This window comes from Panthera onca, chromosome D1 (assembly GCF_046562875.1).
Source record: "Panthera onca isolate mPanOnc1 chromosome D1, mPanOnc1 haplotype 2, whole genome shotgun sequence".
Taxonomy (NCBI): domain Eukaryota; kingdom Metazoa; phylum Chordata; class Mammalia; order Carnivora; family Felidae; genus Panthera; species Panthera onca.
Genome location: NC_138348.1, coordinates 16,509,289 through 16,528,148, shown reverse-complemented (window position 1 = coordinate 16,528,148; position 18,860 = coordinate 16,509,289). Strand labels below are relative to the sequence as shown.

Sequence of the window (18,860 nt, the reverse complement as noted above, 5' to 3'; positions counted from 1 at the left end):
ATAATAGGGGCATCTGGGTGGCTCAGTTGGTGCCTCTCTGCCCCCCCCCCCAAATAAATAAACATTAAAAAATATATAGTCAAGAAAAAGGTTAGATAATTAGGTTACTTAGAACACTGTACCCAATATTCAGATGGGTATTGAGGTTTTTTTGGTGTGTGTGTGTGTGTGTGTGTGTGTGTGTGTGTGTGTGGTTTTTTTTAGGGTTTGTTTTGTTTTGTTTTGTTTTGTTTTTGAGAGAGCCAGAACACAGGCAGGGAGGGGCTAAGGGAGAGGGAGAGAAAGAATTCCAAGCAGCCTCCATGCCCAGCGGGGGAGCTAACATAGGGCGTGACCCCACAACAGTGAGCTTATGACCTGAGCCAAAATCAAGAATCAGATGCTTAACTGACTGAACCACCCAGGTGCCCCCAAATGGGTACTGAATATTTTTTTATTAGAAGGTTACTAGCAAAATATGTTTGCAGCATTTCATTGACATCATTCCTGTATTACTTTATGGCAGGAATCAGCAAACTGTGGGCAGCAGACCATCTGTTTGTTTTTATAAAGTTATTTTATTATTTTTTTAAGTTGTTTTTTTTTTTTTTTTTTTAATCTCTACAAAAGACTCAACATGGGGCTCGAACTCATGACCCCAAGATTCACCTGAGCCAGCCAGGTACTGCAAAATAAAAGTTATTTTAGAACCCAGCCACCCCTTTCATTTGTGTATTATCAGTGGCTACTTTTGCAGGACAACAGCAAAGCTGAGTAGTCTGCTTCAGACTATATGGCCCACAAGCCTAAAATATATGATCCTTTTAATGAAAGTTTGCTGACCCCTGTTTTATGGTATCTGTCACTTTGGTGCATGTATTTCAGATATTTATATACATTTCTTTTCTCCCATTACAGATTATAATTTGTGAGTCCTAGGCTTCAGATTTATCCTGAATCTCATCCCTACATTCTCCTTATCTCATGCCTAACACCTAACCATAGGGCTTTATACATTGTTAGAGCTTAGCGTTTAATTGAACAAACTGCCATGTCTGTGTTTAATTTTTAACATTACTTGAAAAATATAATGTTATGTAGTATAGTTTGTAATGTTTTATAGCTCACACTTTTAGCTAATATAGATAGGCCTTCCCAGGGCAATTCAAAGAAAGGTTCTGCTGTGCTTCTATCTTTATATTTTCAGAATAGTCTTATGTAATTATTCTACAGTGGAAAAGATTTCCTAATTTTTTTAAGTTTATTTATTTTTGAGAGAGAGAGAGATTGTGTGAGCTGGGGAAGGGCAGAGTGAAAGGAAGACAGAAGATCTGAAGCACTGACAATACAGAGCCCAGTGCGAGGCCTGGACTACCAACCATGAGATCACGGCCTGAGCTGAAATCAAGGGTCGGACACTTAACTGACTGAGCCACCCAGGCACCCCATGGTGTTCTAGTGTGTTCACTTTGGAATGACTTGTGACAAGCATGGAGAACTCCCATTAATTGAAGACCACTCTTCAAAATCTGGTACCTTCTATTGCATATTTGAAAGTTGCTAAGAAAGGAGATCTTCAGTGTTCTCATCACAAGGAAAAAAGCTTCTGTCTGTATGGTGATGGATATTAACTAGACTTACTGTGATAATTTGTAATGTAACTAAATATTTAATCATTATATTTACATCTGATACTAATATAATTTTGTATGCTGAACATACCTAAAAAAAAAAAAAAAAAGTCTAGTACTTTCTAGTAGTAGTTCCAGATCTATTTGCCAACCTTATTTCTATAGTATTTATTTCCCAGTAGTTACACTTTAAAAATACATGGCAGGAAGGGAGCCTGGGTGGCTCAGTTGGTTAAGCATCCGACTTCAGCTCAGGTCATGATCTCACATCTGTGAGTGAGATCTCTGCTCATGCTCTGTCACTCTCTCAAAAATAAAATAAACACTTCAAAATTTAAAAAAAATTTTTTTTTAATCTTTATTTATTTTTGAGAGAGAGACAGCGTGTGAGCAGGGGAGGAGCAGAGAGAGAGGGAGACACAGAATACGAAGCAGGCTCCAGGCTCTGAGCTCTTAGCTCAGAGCCTGATGCGGAGCTCGAACTCATGAACGGTGAGATCATGACCCTAGTGGAAGTCGGACACTCAACCAGCTGAGCCACCCAGGTGCCCCAACACTTTAAAATTTTTTAAAAAGTACATTGCAGGAACAGGAAGAAGAAACTGAAATTGCAGACTCAATTTATTATTTTCCTCATTTCTTTTTTTTTTTAATATTTATTTATTTTTGAGAGAGAGACAGAGCACAAGCAGGAGAGGGGGCAGAGAGAGATGGAGACAGAGAATCTGAAGAAGGATCCAAGCTCTGAGCTGTCAGCACAGAGCCCAACACGGGCCTTGAACCCACAAGCGGAGCTGTGAGATCATGACCTGAGCTGAAGTCAAATGCTTAACTGACTGAGACACCCAGGCACCCCTATTTTTCTCATTTCTTAACCAGTTCTGTCCGTTTACATTCCTATGCCTGCAGCTTTATTGAAACAGTAATATTATTGCTCCATTAAGAAAGGTGTTCGTGAAAATAAGAAAGGGAGGGTTTGTTCTGTTTGTTTTGTTTCTAGGTGTTCGGGCTATAGAGGCCCTTAGAATAAAGAATCATTTCCTTTTCTTTCTTTCCTAAGGATATATTTTGGGGAAGTTCAGCTGAATGGTTTAGGAGAAGGTATGTATCAAGGGTGAAAAACACTTGTAGTGTTCAGAGCCCTTCTGACTTCAGAGATGGGTTTGGATGCTGCCTGTAATAATATGTAGCTTGTGATTTTAGTATGTGTGATATGAGTAAGGAAAAAACATGGAGGTAGTCCAAAGAGTTGCCAGGGAATGAATGAATGATTTTCCCCCAAGTTCTAGTAACTCAGTATTCTTTCTTACTCTTTATACTATTGTCTGTTTTCCTAATTTTCTATAAGCATGTTAAATGTTTCTGATGAGCATAAGCAATTTTGAAAAACTGGAAATGAAACCAAGAAAACCAGAAAGCTTTGTTGGAAGTATTGCCTGCAAGTCCCCACCTCTTTTCTGTACTTAGTTCTGGATAGGAACATGAATAGAAGTGCAGTTACTTCTGCACCTACGTAAACTAAGGTGTTTGTGTGACAAACCCCGAGGGCCCTTTACTGTCTCACTGGGCACATGACATATTTGGGCCAGGTTGGTTAGGATTTGCTCAAACTTTAGGACAAACAGTTGTTTTGTCTCTTTGAAGGTAGGTTTATCTGTAAATAGAATGCTGTTTTCCCTTCCAATATTAGGTCAACATAAATCAAAAGAAAAAAATATATATATGAGAAATTGAGGCAGCTGCACTCATGATACTAAGTAGATAATGCCAGAGATTGTATGATAGGCTGAATGATTCAGGGAAAGACAGACTGGGGACAGTGTCAGTATTCTGTGGCGAAAAGCTAATTATTTCTTTCTTCTCCTAGGTTTCCAGACAGTGCGTGTTGGGACAGTAGGCACCCCTGTGGGCACCATCACTCTTTCTTGTGCTTACAGAATTAACTTGGCATTTATGTCTACCAGGTGAGGAAAGAGCCTTGGAACCCAAAGGAGTCTTCCAAAGATGTTAAAGATATTAAAGTTTGTTTTTCCCCCAAACTCCATGGCTAAGCCTACAGTTCAGCTTTGCCATTGCTGAAATCAGTCCCCTTCTGAAGAATAAAATCGAGAGAGAGCCCAGGTTCCTGACTGGAGAATCTGAGCGTGTCAGAGCCACTAATGTAGAGTTGTGGTTTATATTTAGGGATACAATAGGTAAGGCTCTGATGGTTCCTACCTATAGCTATAAGGTGAGGGGTCCTCTGAAAACTTCAGGGGGGCTGTCAAGGCATTCTAACAAATATTGTGATCTCCTTATTGCATTACAGGCAATTTGAGAGGACCCCACCTATCATGGGGATTATCATTGATCACTTTGTGGACCGTCCGTATCCCAGCTCCTCACCCATGCACCCCTGCAATTACAGGTGAGGAATGTGAAAGGTACTTTCCCAAACTGCAGCTAGGGAGAAGTATTCATCTTGCAGGTACATAGCGCACCTTCATCAGCATTCATTAGTGGGCAGAGGCAGTGATGGAAACCCCACATGGAGAGAAATGGAGCAGTTAGCTTCCTTTCTTGCTGCTACCTGTAAGGCACATCAAGACTTGGAATATACAGACTATCTCGGAAAAATTCTTGGACATTTTGGATTTTGATGGCAGTGATTTGACTTTCAATTTGATTTTCCTTAGAGACTACAAAAGTGGCAGTAATTAACAGAATGTCCTTCACAAATTAAATGGTTTTCTGGTCATCATTGGCACAGTTCAGTTATACATTAGAATCAAATTCTTCAGGCCTACATCCCAGAAAACAGAATTCTATAGAGGTTGGAACAGATGTGTATCAGGAAGGATACTGCCTTTATGTGAAGGACTCTTGAAGTTGGATAAGTTTGTCTTTTGAGTCTAGACTTTTGTTTCACTGCATCTCTGTTGCTAACAATTCTTTGGCCCCACACTGGTCAGGCTTAAGAAAATATTCTCAAATGATATGTCAGGTAAGGTGTTTGGGTTAAAAATAAAAAGCTTGGTCAACCTCTAAATATTTGAAATTATCAAGGACTCAACATTATGGTCTCTCTTGCCAGAGTGAGCTCCGCCTGAAACAGTTCTTGTCACTGTTGCATCCATATCTAACCTCCCTTTGTATGCTTTCCAAAATCAACTGCCATCACAATAAAATTCATGATTTATTTCTCCCGTCATAGAACTGCTGGTGAGGACACTGGAGGAACATATCCTTCTGTGGAAGATTCTCAAGAAGTGTGTACCACCTCTTTCTCCACCTCCCCTCCTTCCCAGGTAGGGGGAAACAGGTTCTGGGGTAGCTGTAGTTGGTACATATATGGGCCTTATGAAATGGTGTCGGAATTTAGATACAGCCTCTTTTGGTGGTGGTGGTGATTGTTTCTAGAGGATTACTTTGAGAGGTGAGGGAGAGCCTTCTTATCCAGCAGGTAATATTTCAGTGTTTCTGATCTATAACCATTCGTAACCTGCAAGATTACACATAACCTTTACTTTCCTGGAGACATCTTAAAATTCCTTAGAAAATTAGTCACAGGATTCCAAATGCACTCCAATACCAGAGAGATATTCTACCCTACACTTGTTGATTTGGTAGCCAGTTCACTTTTGAAGTGATAAATATGGTTCCTAGATAATGGAAAGAGCACAGAAAAAGCCAATAATTATTTAGCATAAAATGCCAGTAAGAAGCCAGCAGGTCAGTTTTTGCAACGGTTGACACAAATTTCTGGCTATCTGCATTCTTTATCTGTACATTTGTGGTGGTGTTGTTAAATGTTTATTTTTTTTGAGAGAAAGAGCATGAGCACGGTGGAGGGGCAGAGAGAGAGGAAGAAAGAGAATCCCAAGCAGGGTCTTCTTCCACGTCAGTGCAGAGCCCAGTGTGGGGCCTGATCTCACAAACCGTGAAATCATGACCTGAGCCGAGATCAAGAGTCGGACACTTAACAGACTGAGCTACCCAGGTGCCCCCTATGTGAACATTTTTAACCATTAACTTTTCCACTTGAGTCAAACCCAGTTTCAGTGAAACACAGGCTCCAGTGTTCACAGCTTCCCAAGTGGACATGCCTGTGTGGCCTTATTGTATAATGTATGTGGTACAAGTCTGCTTCAGCCAAGAAGTTGTTTGTTGCCTGATGACTGAACTTCAGGGTGTGTTTCTTCCCTTCCACCCGACTCATCCATCTCCCACCTCATGGCTTTGCAACTAGCTGGTCTGCCTTCTCTTCGTCTCTGTCACTCCTCTCCTCTCTGACTCTCACGTTAGACACTTACTTCTAGACCTAATTCAGTTCTGTGTTCCTCTGAATTAGTCCCAGATTATCCCCTTTCACCATTTTTTTATTTTACACTTTATTGATTGATATTTTTAGGGTTTTGTTTGTTTGTTTGTTTTCTTAGAGAGAGAGCACACAAGTGGGGGAGAGGCGCAGAGGGAGAGAAAGAAAATCTCAAGCAGTCTCCATGCTGAGCATGGAGTGCTCATGCATAGCTTGATCCCACAACCGTGAGATCATGACCTGAACTGAAATCAAGAGTTGGACACTCAACTGACTAAGCCACCCAGGCACCTCTGCCTTTCACCATTTTATTTGGGAAGCCCAACAAATTAATTCACTACCCATACATAAATTTTTATTTTCTGTGGGTTTTTTTGGAAACCATTCTTTTTTTAATGTGTATTTATTTTTGAGAGAGAGAGAGAGCATGTGAGCCAGGGAGGGGCAGAGAGAGGGAGACAGAGGATTCAAAGTAGGCTCCGTGCTGACAGCACATAGCCTGATGTGAAGCTTGAACTCAGAAACCGTGAGATAGTGACCTGAACTGAAGTCAGACGCTTAACTGACTGAGCCACTCAGGGACCCCCTGTGTTTTTTAATTAAAATATTTAGAAGCGCTAGGTGTGGAACCTGCTTAAGATTCTGTCTCTCCCTCTGCCCCTCCTCTGCTCGCCCTCTCTCTCTCTCTCTCAAAAAAAATAAAAAAAAGAAAGAAAATATTTAAATTTATTTCATTCTAAGTTTTTAGGAGATACTGGATTAAAATTATGGTTCTGATCTGTTTCAAAAGCAGAAGTTAGACACAAAAGCTAGATTAATGTCTTTTGTAAAGGAAATTATGAAATCCATGGCTCACTACTATTTCTGCTGTTCCAATTTAGAGCTAAGGAGGTTCTTGTAAAGCTGCCTAGACAGTTAAGTTTGGCGGGGGTGAGAACTGTTACTCCCTTCCCCCTCCCCCATAAATGTATGTAGGCATGAGTGTCACCTTTGCTCTGGGAGAGGGTAGCTTCTGGAACACTTACTGACATAGAGCAATACAGACCACAAAAGAGGGGAAGGCCCACTAGAGCACATTAATGGAAGTAGATTATTTTTTAGATAATCAAAATGTGAATATGTCAAGTTTGGTGTTCATTGAAGTTTTATTGTACAAGTGATAAATTCATAAACAGTAAATGAAATTGTGACTTGGGAGATAAGATGGTGAGGTTGGGTCTTAACAAATCAGTTTGTCTTTCTTGGATACAGTGGAAATTTGACCCGACCCCAAAAGTAAGGGGAAGTTAAGTAGTTCCTGATCTCGTGTTTTGCACGGTTGGTTGACCTACGTAAGAGGAGCCTATCTTTCTCATGGTATCAGTTGCCTGCTGTGTCTTGTCACAGTTTGAAAGTAGATCATGCCAAGTTCTTATCAACACTGAGCATCCCATGGGTGAGCCCTGTCACTACCCTCTGAGTACCTCTAGTCAAGGCTGGTACGGTTTGGTGCAGCAGTATTCATTTTGAACCTTAATGGTAGAAGAGAGAGAGAAAATCCTTTGCCAGCAGGTCTCATTCCTGTAAGTGTTGAAATGGTTTCTTCCTTGATTTAGCCTAGGGAATTGCGTCATTGTTCAACAACTTCTAGCTTTTTGCTAGAGTCCAGTAAATGCATGTTAATGTGGTGTTTGTTTTCCCCACAAAATAAGGACCATTGTGTCATGTGGGCACAGAGTTGAGTCAAGAAATAGTTGTGACCCTGAACCTGCTACTGTGATTTCAGGTCCAACCTCCAGTTCTAAGCACTGACTAGCTAATTGGTAAGACATGGAACAGCAAGACCCGAAATAATCATAATTAGCTTTGAAACCTAAGAGTTTTGAAAGTGCTCCAGCTTTTACTGCATCAAGTTGTCCTTCACCATCTGGGGCTGTAAAACACACACACACACACACACACACACACACACACACACACGCCAACACCTGTACACACCCCTTTATCCTGCCTGGGATGGTATAGTAAAGTATGCAGGTGGGTACCTGAGCATCTTCAAGTTCCAGCCAACAAATGTCAGTTGTTTCAACCTGCCCCTGCAGATCCTGGGTCCCCAGCAAAAGGCCTTCAGTCTAGCATTATAACCTCAACATCTTCATTCATCCTCAGCATGCCTTGCACCTGCTCTTGGGCCTTTCCTGCTGGAGACCACTCTCTAACACCCTTCCACCTGCTTTTGACTAAGGACACACTAATGCTTGGTGCAGGTTTCCCTGTTTTGCCAAGTCAAACCAGCTTGACTCAACTTTGTTTTCCACCTGCTCATCAAGGAGACAAGCATGCAGTGGAGCCCCTTGGGACAAATGTCTCTTCTTCAGACCCTTCCAGGCTGCCCTTTTAGGAAGGCATCCATGCAGCTTTCTCCCCACTTCATTCCTGACTTCCAGTGTGCATTTCAGCCCCTGTTGCTGCCGCCCCTTCCGGAGTTTTTTTCACTTCTTTCTCAAGTCCCTTTTCTTTTTTCTTTTTGTTTCTCCTGTCTCTGTGTGTATCTGTGCACAGTGTGTGTTTACTGTCACAAAGGCACATTTTCAGACCCCTACTCCTGTGGTGACGGACACTCTGAGGGTCCCCATGGCAGGACTGGCCTTTTCCCATCAAGTGAGTCCATACTGGGAGAAGGGGATATAAGCAGATGGCATCTTTTTATTTGAAAAATTTTTTAATGTGTATTTATTTTTGACAGAGAGAGTGAGCGCGAGCGGGGGAGGGACAGAGAGAGAGAGGGAGACACAGAATCTGAAGCAGGCTCCAGGCTCTGAGCTGTCAGCACAGAGCCTGACACGGGGCCTGAACTCACAAATCGTGAGATCATGACCTGAGCCAACGTCGGATGCTTAACCGACTGAGCCACCCAGGTGCCTCGGCATCTTTTTATTTAAAAATTATAAATAAAGTACAGGGTATAGTTATGTAAAAGTCCCCAAGTGTTCTGGGGGTTATTTGAGGCTTGGTAATTGATTCTTAACAGGACGCAGCCATAGCACAGCAGCCCAAAATAGGATTTCTCGTTTGCCCATCCTCTGCCATTGATGTAAAAAATACATGGAGTTATTTATATCTTATTTCCAAATAAACAATCCAAGAGTGTCATTCTTTCTTTTTCAATATAAATAGGAACCCTCCCATTCCGAGGGGTGATAGAGGGTATGATTAGAGAAGATGCCTTCTGTTTCAAAGGGACCTCAAGGACAAAGGAGAAAATAGAATGACCTGGGAGAAACCAATGACTGGCTGCAGGTTCTGCCTGGGCTCATATTCCACAATCTGCTGGGCCGGAAACCTACTAAACAGCTGAGTCCCTGGGAAAAGGGAGCAGGGAACTCATTTGAGGCCTTTGGAAGGCTGCAGGCCCGGGAATCTCAATCCCACTGCAAACAAGTCTGTTTTCTTAGCTAAAAAGTGATGGCCTGGTCTATCTTTAACCCTTATGTCAGGCCCCCTGCACTGTGAGGATGTGGGCTGGGATCTATTCCTTACTTCTCCACGATCTTCATCATTAGTCATACTCTAGGATTGCCTCGTTTTTCCTCCTCCTTTCCTCTGCCCCTCTTTGTTTTTTCTCTTGCTTAGCTCTCAAGCTCTCGCCTTTCCTATCAGCCTGCTGCCCTGGGCGTTGGATCAGCTGACCTGGCTTACCCAGTAGTGTTTGCTGCTGGCTTAAACGCCACACACCCTCACCAGGTATTTTTCAAGATGGGGAAGACCCTGGGGGTTCCTGTGCTACCTCCCCTGCCCTGAGGCAGTTGAGGGGCCTCTTGAGACCCCAGTGTCATTCTAAGTGCTCTGAAGCAAAGCTCTTCTGTAACTTTAGAGGACCAGAGGTGACTCCGAGACGAAGGGCCTCCGAGAGTTCCGAAAGGAAAGAAGGGCTTCTAGTGTTTTCTCCCTCTCTTTCCTTTCCTCTGTCCTCCTTACCATGCATGTCTCCCCTTAGTGGAGTCCCAGAGAGGACACAGATCCAAGGTTTCCTGCCCACTTGGTGGCAGCATTGGTGGTGGAAAAGCTCAAAAGCAGCTACCATGATGCTAGGACTGGATCCCCTTCTGCCTGACACTGCCATTATTCGCGGTATTTTTCCATTTCCCCCCAAAGCTCATGGTTCCTGGGAAGGAAGGTGGGGTACCCCTCGCTCCCAACCAGCCTGCACACGGTGCTCAGGCCGACCAGGAGAGATTGGCGACCTACACCCCTTCTGATGGGGCCCGCTGTGCTGCCACACCTTCCAGCAGGTGGGTTCACGTGTTGACTGCTCGGGTCAGTAGGGGCCCATCCCCCCAACACACGTGCTTATCCGTTGTCAGTAAAGAGTAGCTTTCACCATTGCCTCGGGCTTGACATTTATGCCCCAAATGTGGAACTCTTAAAGTTCTCAACATATTGCAGCTGGTATGTAAGGAAGCTGCCCTGGGTTTGCTGTTACAGCCAACAACAGGGGCCTAGTTCTTAGCACCTTCATCCACTGAAGGGACCTTTCAGATATGTTTTTTATTTTACCCCAAGATTTATTCCCTTGGGGTCCACCTTCAGTGTTTCCTGAGGACCAGAGCAGGGTGTGTGCTATAATCCTAACGTTTGGGGCCATACTGTACCTATGGTGGTAGTTAGGATTGATTTTTTTTTTTTTTTTTTTCTGTCTGCTATGTTAGTATCTCCTGGAGATTCTTTAGAAATAACTGCTTTCCTCATTAAAATTTTCTTAAAATGTTTGTCTTTTCTGATCACAGAAGTGATTAGTTCTGTAGATTTCAAATTAAGGAGACATTGGTTAGGTAGAACATGAAAGTTTTCATAATCCCACTCTGCACAAATCACCACTGTCACTGCTGTTTCAAAGATGAGAGGATCTCAGAGGGTTAAGTGATTTGCCAAAGAGCACTCAGCTCACAAAATGGCTGGGCGCAAGCTGAGCTCCTTGTTCCTATACTCCGAGCTCTCCCGTGGGAAGATGAGGCTGTCCTGCCCTGCCCTCCTTTGACCACAAGGCCCCAGAGATGATGATGTGGATTGCCCCACTGCATCCTAAATGAACTTTGGGATAATAGAAAAAAAAATTTTCATTCCCACAGTGGAGCAGTGGGAGGGAAATTATTTGAGAAGATATTTTTGTGCCACCATCAGGAAAAATACTTTCATTCCTGGTTTCCCAAACTTCCATCCTTTTATCCCTCCCCCTGTCAGATAATCAAAGGAAGATCCTGGTAGTCATTTTACACTCTAGTTTTCTGAGCCTTGATTCCTGGGGCATGTCTGGGATAGCTAGAGATAGAGGAACCTATCTCTGTAAGGTGAGGGGTTCTTAATGGTTGTCAAAGCTCAGGCCTTTCCTCAGTGCTGGTCTTCCTTGCTGGCTGGTGTCCAAGAGTCCGCTTAGACTGCACAGTTCTCCTCCCCACCTTGAGCTCCTTGCCATTTCCCATGTTGGTGGGCCAGTGGCCAGTCCTATGCTGGACAGTGGGTTTATGGGGAGCCAAGTAGGCTCTGCTGTGCCAGAGTAACAACACTATCTTTCTTCTCCAGTGAGGATACTGAAACTGTATCAAACGGCAGTGAGGGCCGGGCTTCCCCCCATGATGTCTTGGAAACCATCTTTGTCCGAAAAGTGGGGGCTTTTGTCAACAAGCCCATCAACCAGGTGATTTTTCTGGCACTGCCACCTGTGAGAATGTCTGAGCCCTTAGGGGCAGGGCTCTTAACCTGGGGTCTGTGTGACCCCTAAAATTGTGTGTGTGTGTGTGTGTGTGTGTGTGTGTGTATGAATTTTTTGTGAAGAGGGTTAATAACCTGTGACACCCCTCCAGGAGAAGTTCAGACTGTTGTTCTGTGATCTTTTAAGCCTCCCAAAGGAGAAGGAGACTAGGCACCATTTGGTACAGACACATTGCACTGAAGTGTCCGTGCCTCAGCCTTACTCAAAATAGGAAGTTCCTCCCCAGCTCTGCCAGTGCACAACCGTTGGTTGTTACTGAGTCACTGTGGGTCAGGCTTTCAAAGTTGCTTCCCGGGGTCTTGGGGAATCCTACCCCTGTTTGTGCTGTGGGTGTATGGTGGGAGGCGGAGGAGATTTGGGGTTCTCCGACAGGAACCTGAGATCAGCATGGGCAGCGTGGGTGTGCTAATCTACTGAACGTGCAGGCTTCTGGCTGCCTCTGAGGAAGCCTGTAGGCTGGGGCAGGGATGGGCAGTAACATTTCTGTCTCTTCAGGTGACCCTGACCAGTTTGGACATACCCTTTGCCATGTTTGCTCCCAAGAATTTGGAGTTGGAGGATGCCGATCCCATGGTGAGTCCCCCTTTGATGGTAAGATGGTGTTGTGCTTATCATCTTCCTGGGCGAGTTACTGTTCCTCCACAGACCATCAGCCAGCCATGCTCTTGGTCTTAACACATTTTCAGCCATTGTTGGGTCTCTTACAAAACCCTTGATTATTAACAACAACTTGCACCTGTGCATGGAACCAGCCCCTACCTCCACCTTATTCTGAAACAGGTGAATCCTCCAGATTCCCCAGAGACTGAATCTCCTCTCCAGGGCAGCCTGCACTCTGATGGCTCCAGTGGGGGTAGCAGTGGCAATACCCATGATGACTTTGTTATGATCGACTTCGTAAGTTACCATCACCTTTCTTGACCTTTGCTGCCCTAGGGTAGATAAACCTAGAAGCATCCAGGGCCCTTGGACAGGACATCCTTCACAAGGATCAGATGGCCTGGTATAGACAGTGGGGATGGGACAGGTGGGCACTTGGCTGTGCAGTTCATATGGGGAACCTGCCCTCATATCCTGCTTGGGGACACATTTGAAGGTCCATGAACAAGAAGGCGTTTTGTGCCATGTTATTGGTTGAAATTCAACTCTAAATGGGTATTTGCCAGGTGTATCCCTGTAGGTCCTATTCCTGTCTGATTGGATGGCCTTTTGCTAAGGAAAGGAATTTAAGGGAAGGGGACATAAACCTTCCCAGGGGAGAGGGGTGTTATCACCAGAGGTAGGGTTCAGCTGCCCAGAAGAGAAGGGTATAACGATTCCTCTTCCAAAGATGAGCCTGGAGGAACCCTTTCTTTGATGATTACTGGAAGGGAAGAGGGTCATTCATAGCTTCTCTCCCCTGATTTTCCTTTGTGATCTAAGGCAAGCTAAACTGAGTCTGTCTTGTTTTCGAAGAAACCGGCTTTTTCTAAAGATGACATTCTTCCGATGGATTTGGGGACCTTCTATCGTGAATTTCAAAATCCCCCTCAGCTGAGCAGCCTCTCCATAGATATCGGGGCACAGTCCATGGCTGAGGACTTGGTATGAAAACTCCTTCCCCTGCCGTACCTCATCCTCTGACCTCCTCTCCTCTTTTGATGGCCATTCCTGCTCCAAAAGCCTAGAAGTTTCTTCGTGTTACTCCCCCCACTCCCACACCTCCCATCCTCTATGTAACAGGAAAGAGACACTTTAGATCATTATGTTCTGTTGATCACACTCGAGATTTGCATTGTGTCTGGCAGTCATTATGTTGAACTTGCTTGCGCTGACTTCCTCCTCTTCTGTGCATGCGCAGCATTACTTACACATTCCTGCCGTTCGGTGCCTGATGTCTTCTGCTTGCTGCTGCCACTAAGCCAAGCGGCTCCCGTAGCTCTTGCATTTGGCTGTTCAGCTTGTCAGGCAGAAGAAACGCAAGGTCCTGAGTATTGGTGTTCTTACCCTTTCCTCGGAGAGCTCCTTCCTGACTCAGCTAGTGGTTCTTATGTTTAGCCAGATGTCCTGATACTGGCTGTAATTACCACATCTCTGCTTTGTGTATTTCCTGTGTCCGAAGGGCAGAGGCATGCCTTGGTGCCCTATGCCACTGTTGCCAGTGGACTAGGGAGACCCCTGGCCCCCGACGCCTCCACCGAGCCTGACTCCACTGAGTCACTGGGATGTCGCTGGAGGCTCTTAGTCTTGTTGCAAAAAAAGAATTCAAAGATGGACCAGACACAGTGGTTGAGCAGTGTAAGTGGAGAATTTATTGGAGGACACTCTCCAGATGTGAGAATGAGCGAGTTCAAAGGAGAGCTGTGCACTCCAGGGTTTGGGTCTCTAGCTTTTTTTTTTTTTTTTTTTTTTTTTTAAGTAGGCTTCAGGCCCAGTGCAGGGCCCAACACAGAGCTTGAACTCATTCCCTGGAGATCAAGACCTGAGCTGAGATCAAGAGTCAGATGTTTAACCACCTGAGCCACCCAGGCACCTCTGAGTCTCTAATCTTACAGCTGTTAACCAGGGATGGAATATTTATTACTTGGAAAGAGGATGTCTTTGGGAGCAGGGTTTCATACCTTTTCTCCCTTGGCCAGGGACTCTGGCCTTCTTTGTATTTGGCCTGTCTGGTTTGACCTGGCTTCTTGTGACTGTTTTTGGAATGCTGCCAGCCAGGATAGGCCTCTGACTCTCCCTCTAGCTGTCTCTCACCCCCCCTTTGCTGGTCTCCATGTTTCCTGTTAAAACCTAACTAGCCGCTTACTGTAATGCCACAAGATGTCAGGGTCCCTCTGCCTGAGGTGGGAATGTGTTGTGTTGACAGCAGCAAGCCCGACGAGGGTCTCAAACTCACGAACCGTGAGAGCATGACCTGAGCCAAAGTCAGACGCTTAACCAACTGAGCCACCCAGGCGCTCCTAATGTTAAGCTTTTAACCGCACCTCATGCCTGCCAGGAAATCTCCTGTCTGTGATGATTCCGATCTTCAGATGCAAATTCATCAGTGGAGACAGAGCACCTGATTAGGGTCAAATTTTTATTAATACTTGATACTGGAGGGCAGTTAAACTTAACTCCTCAGGTTCTGTTTTCTTCTCCTGTTACTGTTTTCTCTCAACTCTCTAACTCACCCCTTCCTCAACTGATGTAAAGATACAGATTCATAGGCCTCACCACAGACCTGCTGAGTCAGAATCTCTTGGGAGCCTGATTGGGACTACCTTGTTCATGTGCCCCCAGAGGATTCTGGTGCCCAGCTCAGGCCATGAAGAAACCTCTTGTAAGCTTCAATCTGTAGCATGCTAAGCCTACTGTTTTATTCTGGTGTTAGTCTGATCTGTGCCAAAGATACTTCACGTCTATTTCTCTGTGTCATCCTGTTGTTGGCATGGTCCTTTTCTAGCTCATTTAGTGTGTGGCCTGCTTGCATTCTCTAGACTGTTCTGCCAAAGCCCCTGACCCCCCACAAACCCTGCTGGACACAAGCCCTCTGTCCAGTGCCTGCCCCACTGTCCTGCATCTCCTGCTCTACCGGCCAGCACTGCTGAGCCGAGCTCTGTGTTGCACCCCTGTCTTCAGCTCAGGTGCCTGGGCTAGCTGCCTCTTCAAGACCCTACCTGAGTAAGCAGCTCTTCTCTCCCCTCCCGGTACAGGACTCACTACCAGAGAAGCTGGCTGTGCACGAGAAGAATGTCCGAGAATTTGATGCCTTTGTAGAAACTCTGCAGTAAAAGTTGGTGTCCTCAAGTACCAGCAGCATCCCCTTTTTGTGGTCCCAGGAGCCAGAGCCTCCCTCTCATCAGCTGCTCCCATCCCTCATCTTGCTCCAGGTGGAGGAAAGGCTGGTTTCCCCCATGGGGACCCAGAAGTCTCTGTTCTTGCACCTCCTGGAGACTCCATGGCGGCAGTCAAGCCCAGTGATAGCATTTGAGAGGACTCACCCCTTGGTCTTGAAGATTGGAAGATGCTTTTTAACAAAAGGGCCCTCGAGGTCGTCTGCTTACGCCGCCCATCAGCAACTGCTTCACAAAGGCTGTCATCCCGTTCTTCCTGCCCACCCCCTGCCCTGGGTCCACCCTGCAGCTGGCCCCTTGTCCACCTGCCGTTACTGTCAACCACTTGACATTCCAACTGGTGGCCCAGAGCCTGGTGTGGAGGCAGAAAGAGGAAGGAGACAGTACCGGGAGGAAGAAGGAAGGCCTCCTTCAGGCTCTTTTTTTTCTTTTCTTTTCTTTTTTTTTTTTTCCCTTTTTGGTTTGGTGTCTTCTTCTCTCCCTCTCTCCGCCCCTGTGCCTATACTTTTGGCAATATGACAGGCCTCCTGCCCAAGGTGGCAAGAACTCCAAAGTCAGCCATTCCCACCCTTGAGGGTTGTGCTAGCCCATCCCTCAGCAGAGGGTCGAGCAGCCCTGGTGGCTGCCTGTGCAGCTCCTCAGCTCCATGGAAACAAGAATCTTGCGTCTCCAGGATTCTGTCATTGGGAGTCACAGCAAAAATTTTTTCTCTCCTTTTCCCCCCTGTTGCTGCTCCTTGGTTAAAAAACATGGTAAATATTTATTACTTTCATAGAAATCAGATATTTTATAGAGAAAATATGTTTCAGGTTAGGATGTTTTCACTTGGGGAAGGTGGAGGGCCTCTTCCTGGAGTAGGGCCTCTTCCTGTGGAGGTTCCTCAGCTTCTGGGTTGCTGCTGTGAGGGTCTTACTTCCTATTTACACAAGGTGGGATCCAAGAATAGGGCTGGCTGGGGGCGACAGAACCTCCCAGAATTGCTGCACTTGAACTGACGACAGGCTTTACCTTTGACTCCTACATATGCCTGGTGAGAGTCTTGAATCTCTCCCAGCTTCTGCAGAGTAACTGACTCCATTCTGGCAGCCCAGGAAATCTTGGGTGCTAAATGTGTACAACTCTGTGTGTACAACTCGCTAGAGTTGTACCATGCACATACAGTGCATGTATGTGCCCCGCTGTGGCCACGGGGAGGGCTGGAGGGGCCCCTCCTTCTGGGGGCGCTTGTTCCTGTTTCTCAGGGCTGGGTTATGGGCCTTTTCCTCCTTCCTCCTGGGCCTGGCCACCACCTTTCTTTAATCCCAGGGTCTGCACACCACCCTGAGGTTTCCTGGCTGGATTGGTTCCTTGTTGAGAAACCAAAGCTAGGCATATGATTGACTTAACCTTTTAGGTATCGTTACTTGAGTAAGTCAAGTGCCTAGCCTCACCCACCTACCATCTGTCCCTCTCCCAGCCTAACTGGCAGTCCTGGCCAAGGAAAACAAGGCCCACCCCTTTCCTCCTGGCCCACCTGGGCTATTCATTGGCAGCAGCTGTTCTGCAATGGAGCAGGTGGTCCTTAACTGCTTGTTAGTAAATGCATGTGACACTGGTCCCACCTACAAGACTGAGTTCTGAGGGCTGGAGTGGGCTCTGATGCCGTCTCAGGCAGTTGGAGCCCTTCTGCCCCTGTTGCATGCATTCTGCTGCCACAAAGAAATGTTCCCAGCAGTGGTGTACAAATGGCCCTCCTATCTGGGCCAGTGTGCACCCATGGCCTGCTAAACCAATCCAGACTTACTCCCAAGGCCCCAGTGCTGAGAAGGGTGAAGCCCTGGTAAGCTATTGATTGCCCATGCCCTCAGCCCCATCCTGCCACAATATCTCAGCCGCTGTCCTCCTCCTGAGGCTGAGCACTGAACGGCCTGTTAGCTATTTTCCTCTTTGGCTCCTAATTGTTGGCCTTTGCAGGCAGCAGCCTTTCCTTTAGGACCCCCATCAGTGAAAGGGCAGGGAGGCTGAGACCTGAGCTGAGCCTGGGAGGAGTAGAGCAACTGTCAAGGCTGGCCCTTGCCCCTCAGCCCCATACAGTGACAGGGATGAGCCCTAGACTGACTCCTGCAGCACCCCCTGGGACAGGGCTGGGACCCGTCACCCATCTCCAGGTGACAGAGTCCCTCCCCCGCCTCCATCCCACCTTGTTTGGAAATATTGAGCTATACTTTAAAATGTATTCAAGAAATTTCCAATAAATTTTTTCTGTACTTTACAGCCTCCTGTCCTACAAGTTTTGTAAAAAGATAACCCACCCCATCCCACTTCTGTGAAGATCCTGGTCCCTGACGGGCCCCCTCCATGGAAGTGGGGAAAGAGCAGTAGATATGAAGTGCAGAGTGGCTTTGGAGTCAGGCAGGCTGTTTTGTCTTGGGGCTTGGCCACCGAGCAGCTGTGCAACCTTGGGGCCAGTCAGGAAACTGCTTGGAGTCTCATTTTCCTTGGCTGTACTGTTCCCATTTTGAGGGCTTATCTGTGAATAGTCAGTGAGGTAACGTGCATGAAGTTGACATGCATCTGAAGTGTGGCCATGGCATCACTATCAGCTCTTTCTTGCCCCCTACACAGCCCAGCCCAGCCCAGCACTCAGCCTGGAGGCTCAGAGTGAGAAACAGCTGGCAGGTCTCCGCCATGTTTCCAGTAGAAGCAGACAGGGAATGTGGGGCTTCCCAAGCTGCCCGGTATCTGTTTGCTGATCTAGGAGGAATTGTGGCTGAGCAAACCAGACAGGGGAAGGGGTTGAATGAAATATAGGGAAGTCAAGGGCCCGTCAAGTTTGTTTAGCTGCTCCGATCTGACAGCTTGAGCGAGGCCCTGGTGTGGTCTCTAAGGAGCCATGACAAGTAGAAGAACCCCGCGGACATTATTCCTGCCTGGCCCCCTGTGTGCTTCTGTAGCACACATCTCAGCCCTGGTAAAGCTGGCTCCTGCCTCCTAACTTGTGACTGCACTGGGGGATGGGAGCGAGAGGTAGAGCCAGTATCACAGAGGCAGAAATGGTTCTAGAAGCAAGGGACTAACTGCCTGACAGACCTAGGCAACTGTTGTGTGGGTTGCCTCCCTACACCCTTCAGGCTGAAGCCAGGGCAGTAAATGGTTAGAAAATTCTAAATTTAGCGCAAACTATGGCTGAAAAGAATGAGGCTGCCCACTGCCATGGTTATGGGCCCTCGGAGCCCTAGCTTGTTAGTTAACTGCACATGATACTCGCCATGATACCTGACTGTGCAGCCAGTTGGGACAGTCATCGAACCCACATCAGAAATGGTGAAAAGGCTGTCCCTAGTGTCTTTACCTTCAGTTGGGATCCCCCCCAAAAGCAAACTAAAAGCGTTCAGTTGCCCCATGTCTCA

General features: G+C 46.2%; 1 protein-coding gene across 9 annotated transcripts in view; it reads left to right on the top strand.

Moving 5' to 3' along the window:
- The window catches only part of ATG13 (autophagy related 13), a 52,687-nt gene extending 34,965 nt beyond the window's left edge, over positions 1-17,722 (top strand). For 3 of the 9 annotated variants that reach the window (XM_060606525.3, XM_060606524.3, XM_060606523.3), the window contains 12 exons: positions 2,671-2,711; positions 3,478-3,574; positions 3,919-4,017; positions 4,804-4,897; positions 8,449-8,547; positions 9,520-9,630; positions 10,042-10,178; positions 11,467-11,581; positions 12,152-12,229; positions 12,437-12,553; positions 13,112-13,240; positions 15,331-17,722. In XM_060606525.3, coding sequence (XP_060462508.1) covers positions 2,671-2,711; positions 3,478-3,574; positions 3,919-4,017; positions 4,804-4,897; positions 8,449-8,547; positions 9,520-9,630; positions 10,042-10,178; positions 11,467-11,581; positions 12,152-12,229; positions 12,437-12,553; positions 13,112-13,240; positions 15,331-15,408 — 1,195 coding nt within the window. In that variant the 3' untranslated portion in view covers positions 15,409-17,722. The remainder of the gene's footprint in view (positions 1-2,670; positions 2,712-3,477; positions 3,575-3,918; positions 4,018-4,803; positions 4,898-8,448; positions 8,548-9,519; positions 9,631-10,041; positions 10,179-11,466; positions 11,582-12,151; positions 12,230-12,436; positions 12,554-13,111; positions 13,241-15,330) is intronic. The other 6 variants (XM_060606527.3, XM_060606526.3, XM_060606529.3 and 3 more) reach the window with 6 other exon arrangements.
- The last annotated feature ends 1,138 nt before the right edge of the window (positions 17,723-18,860 follow it).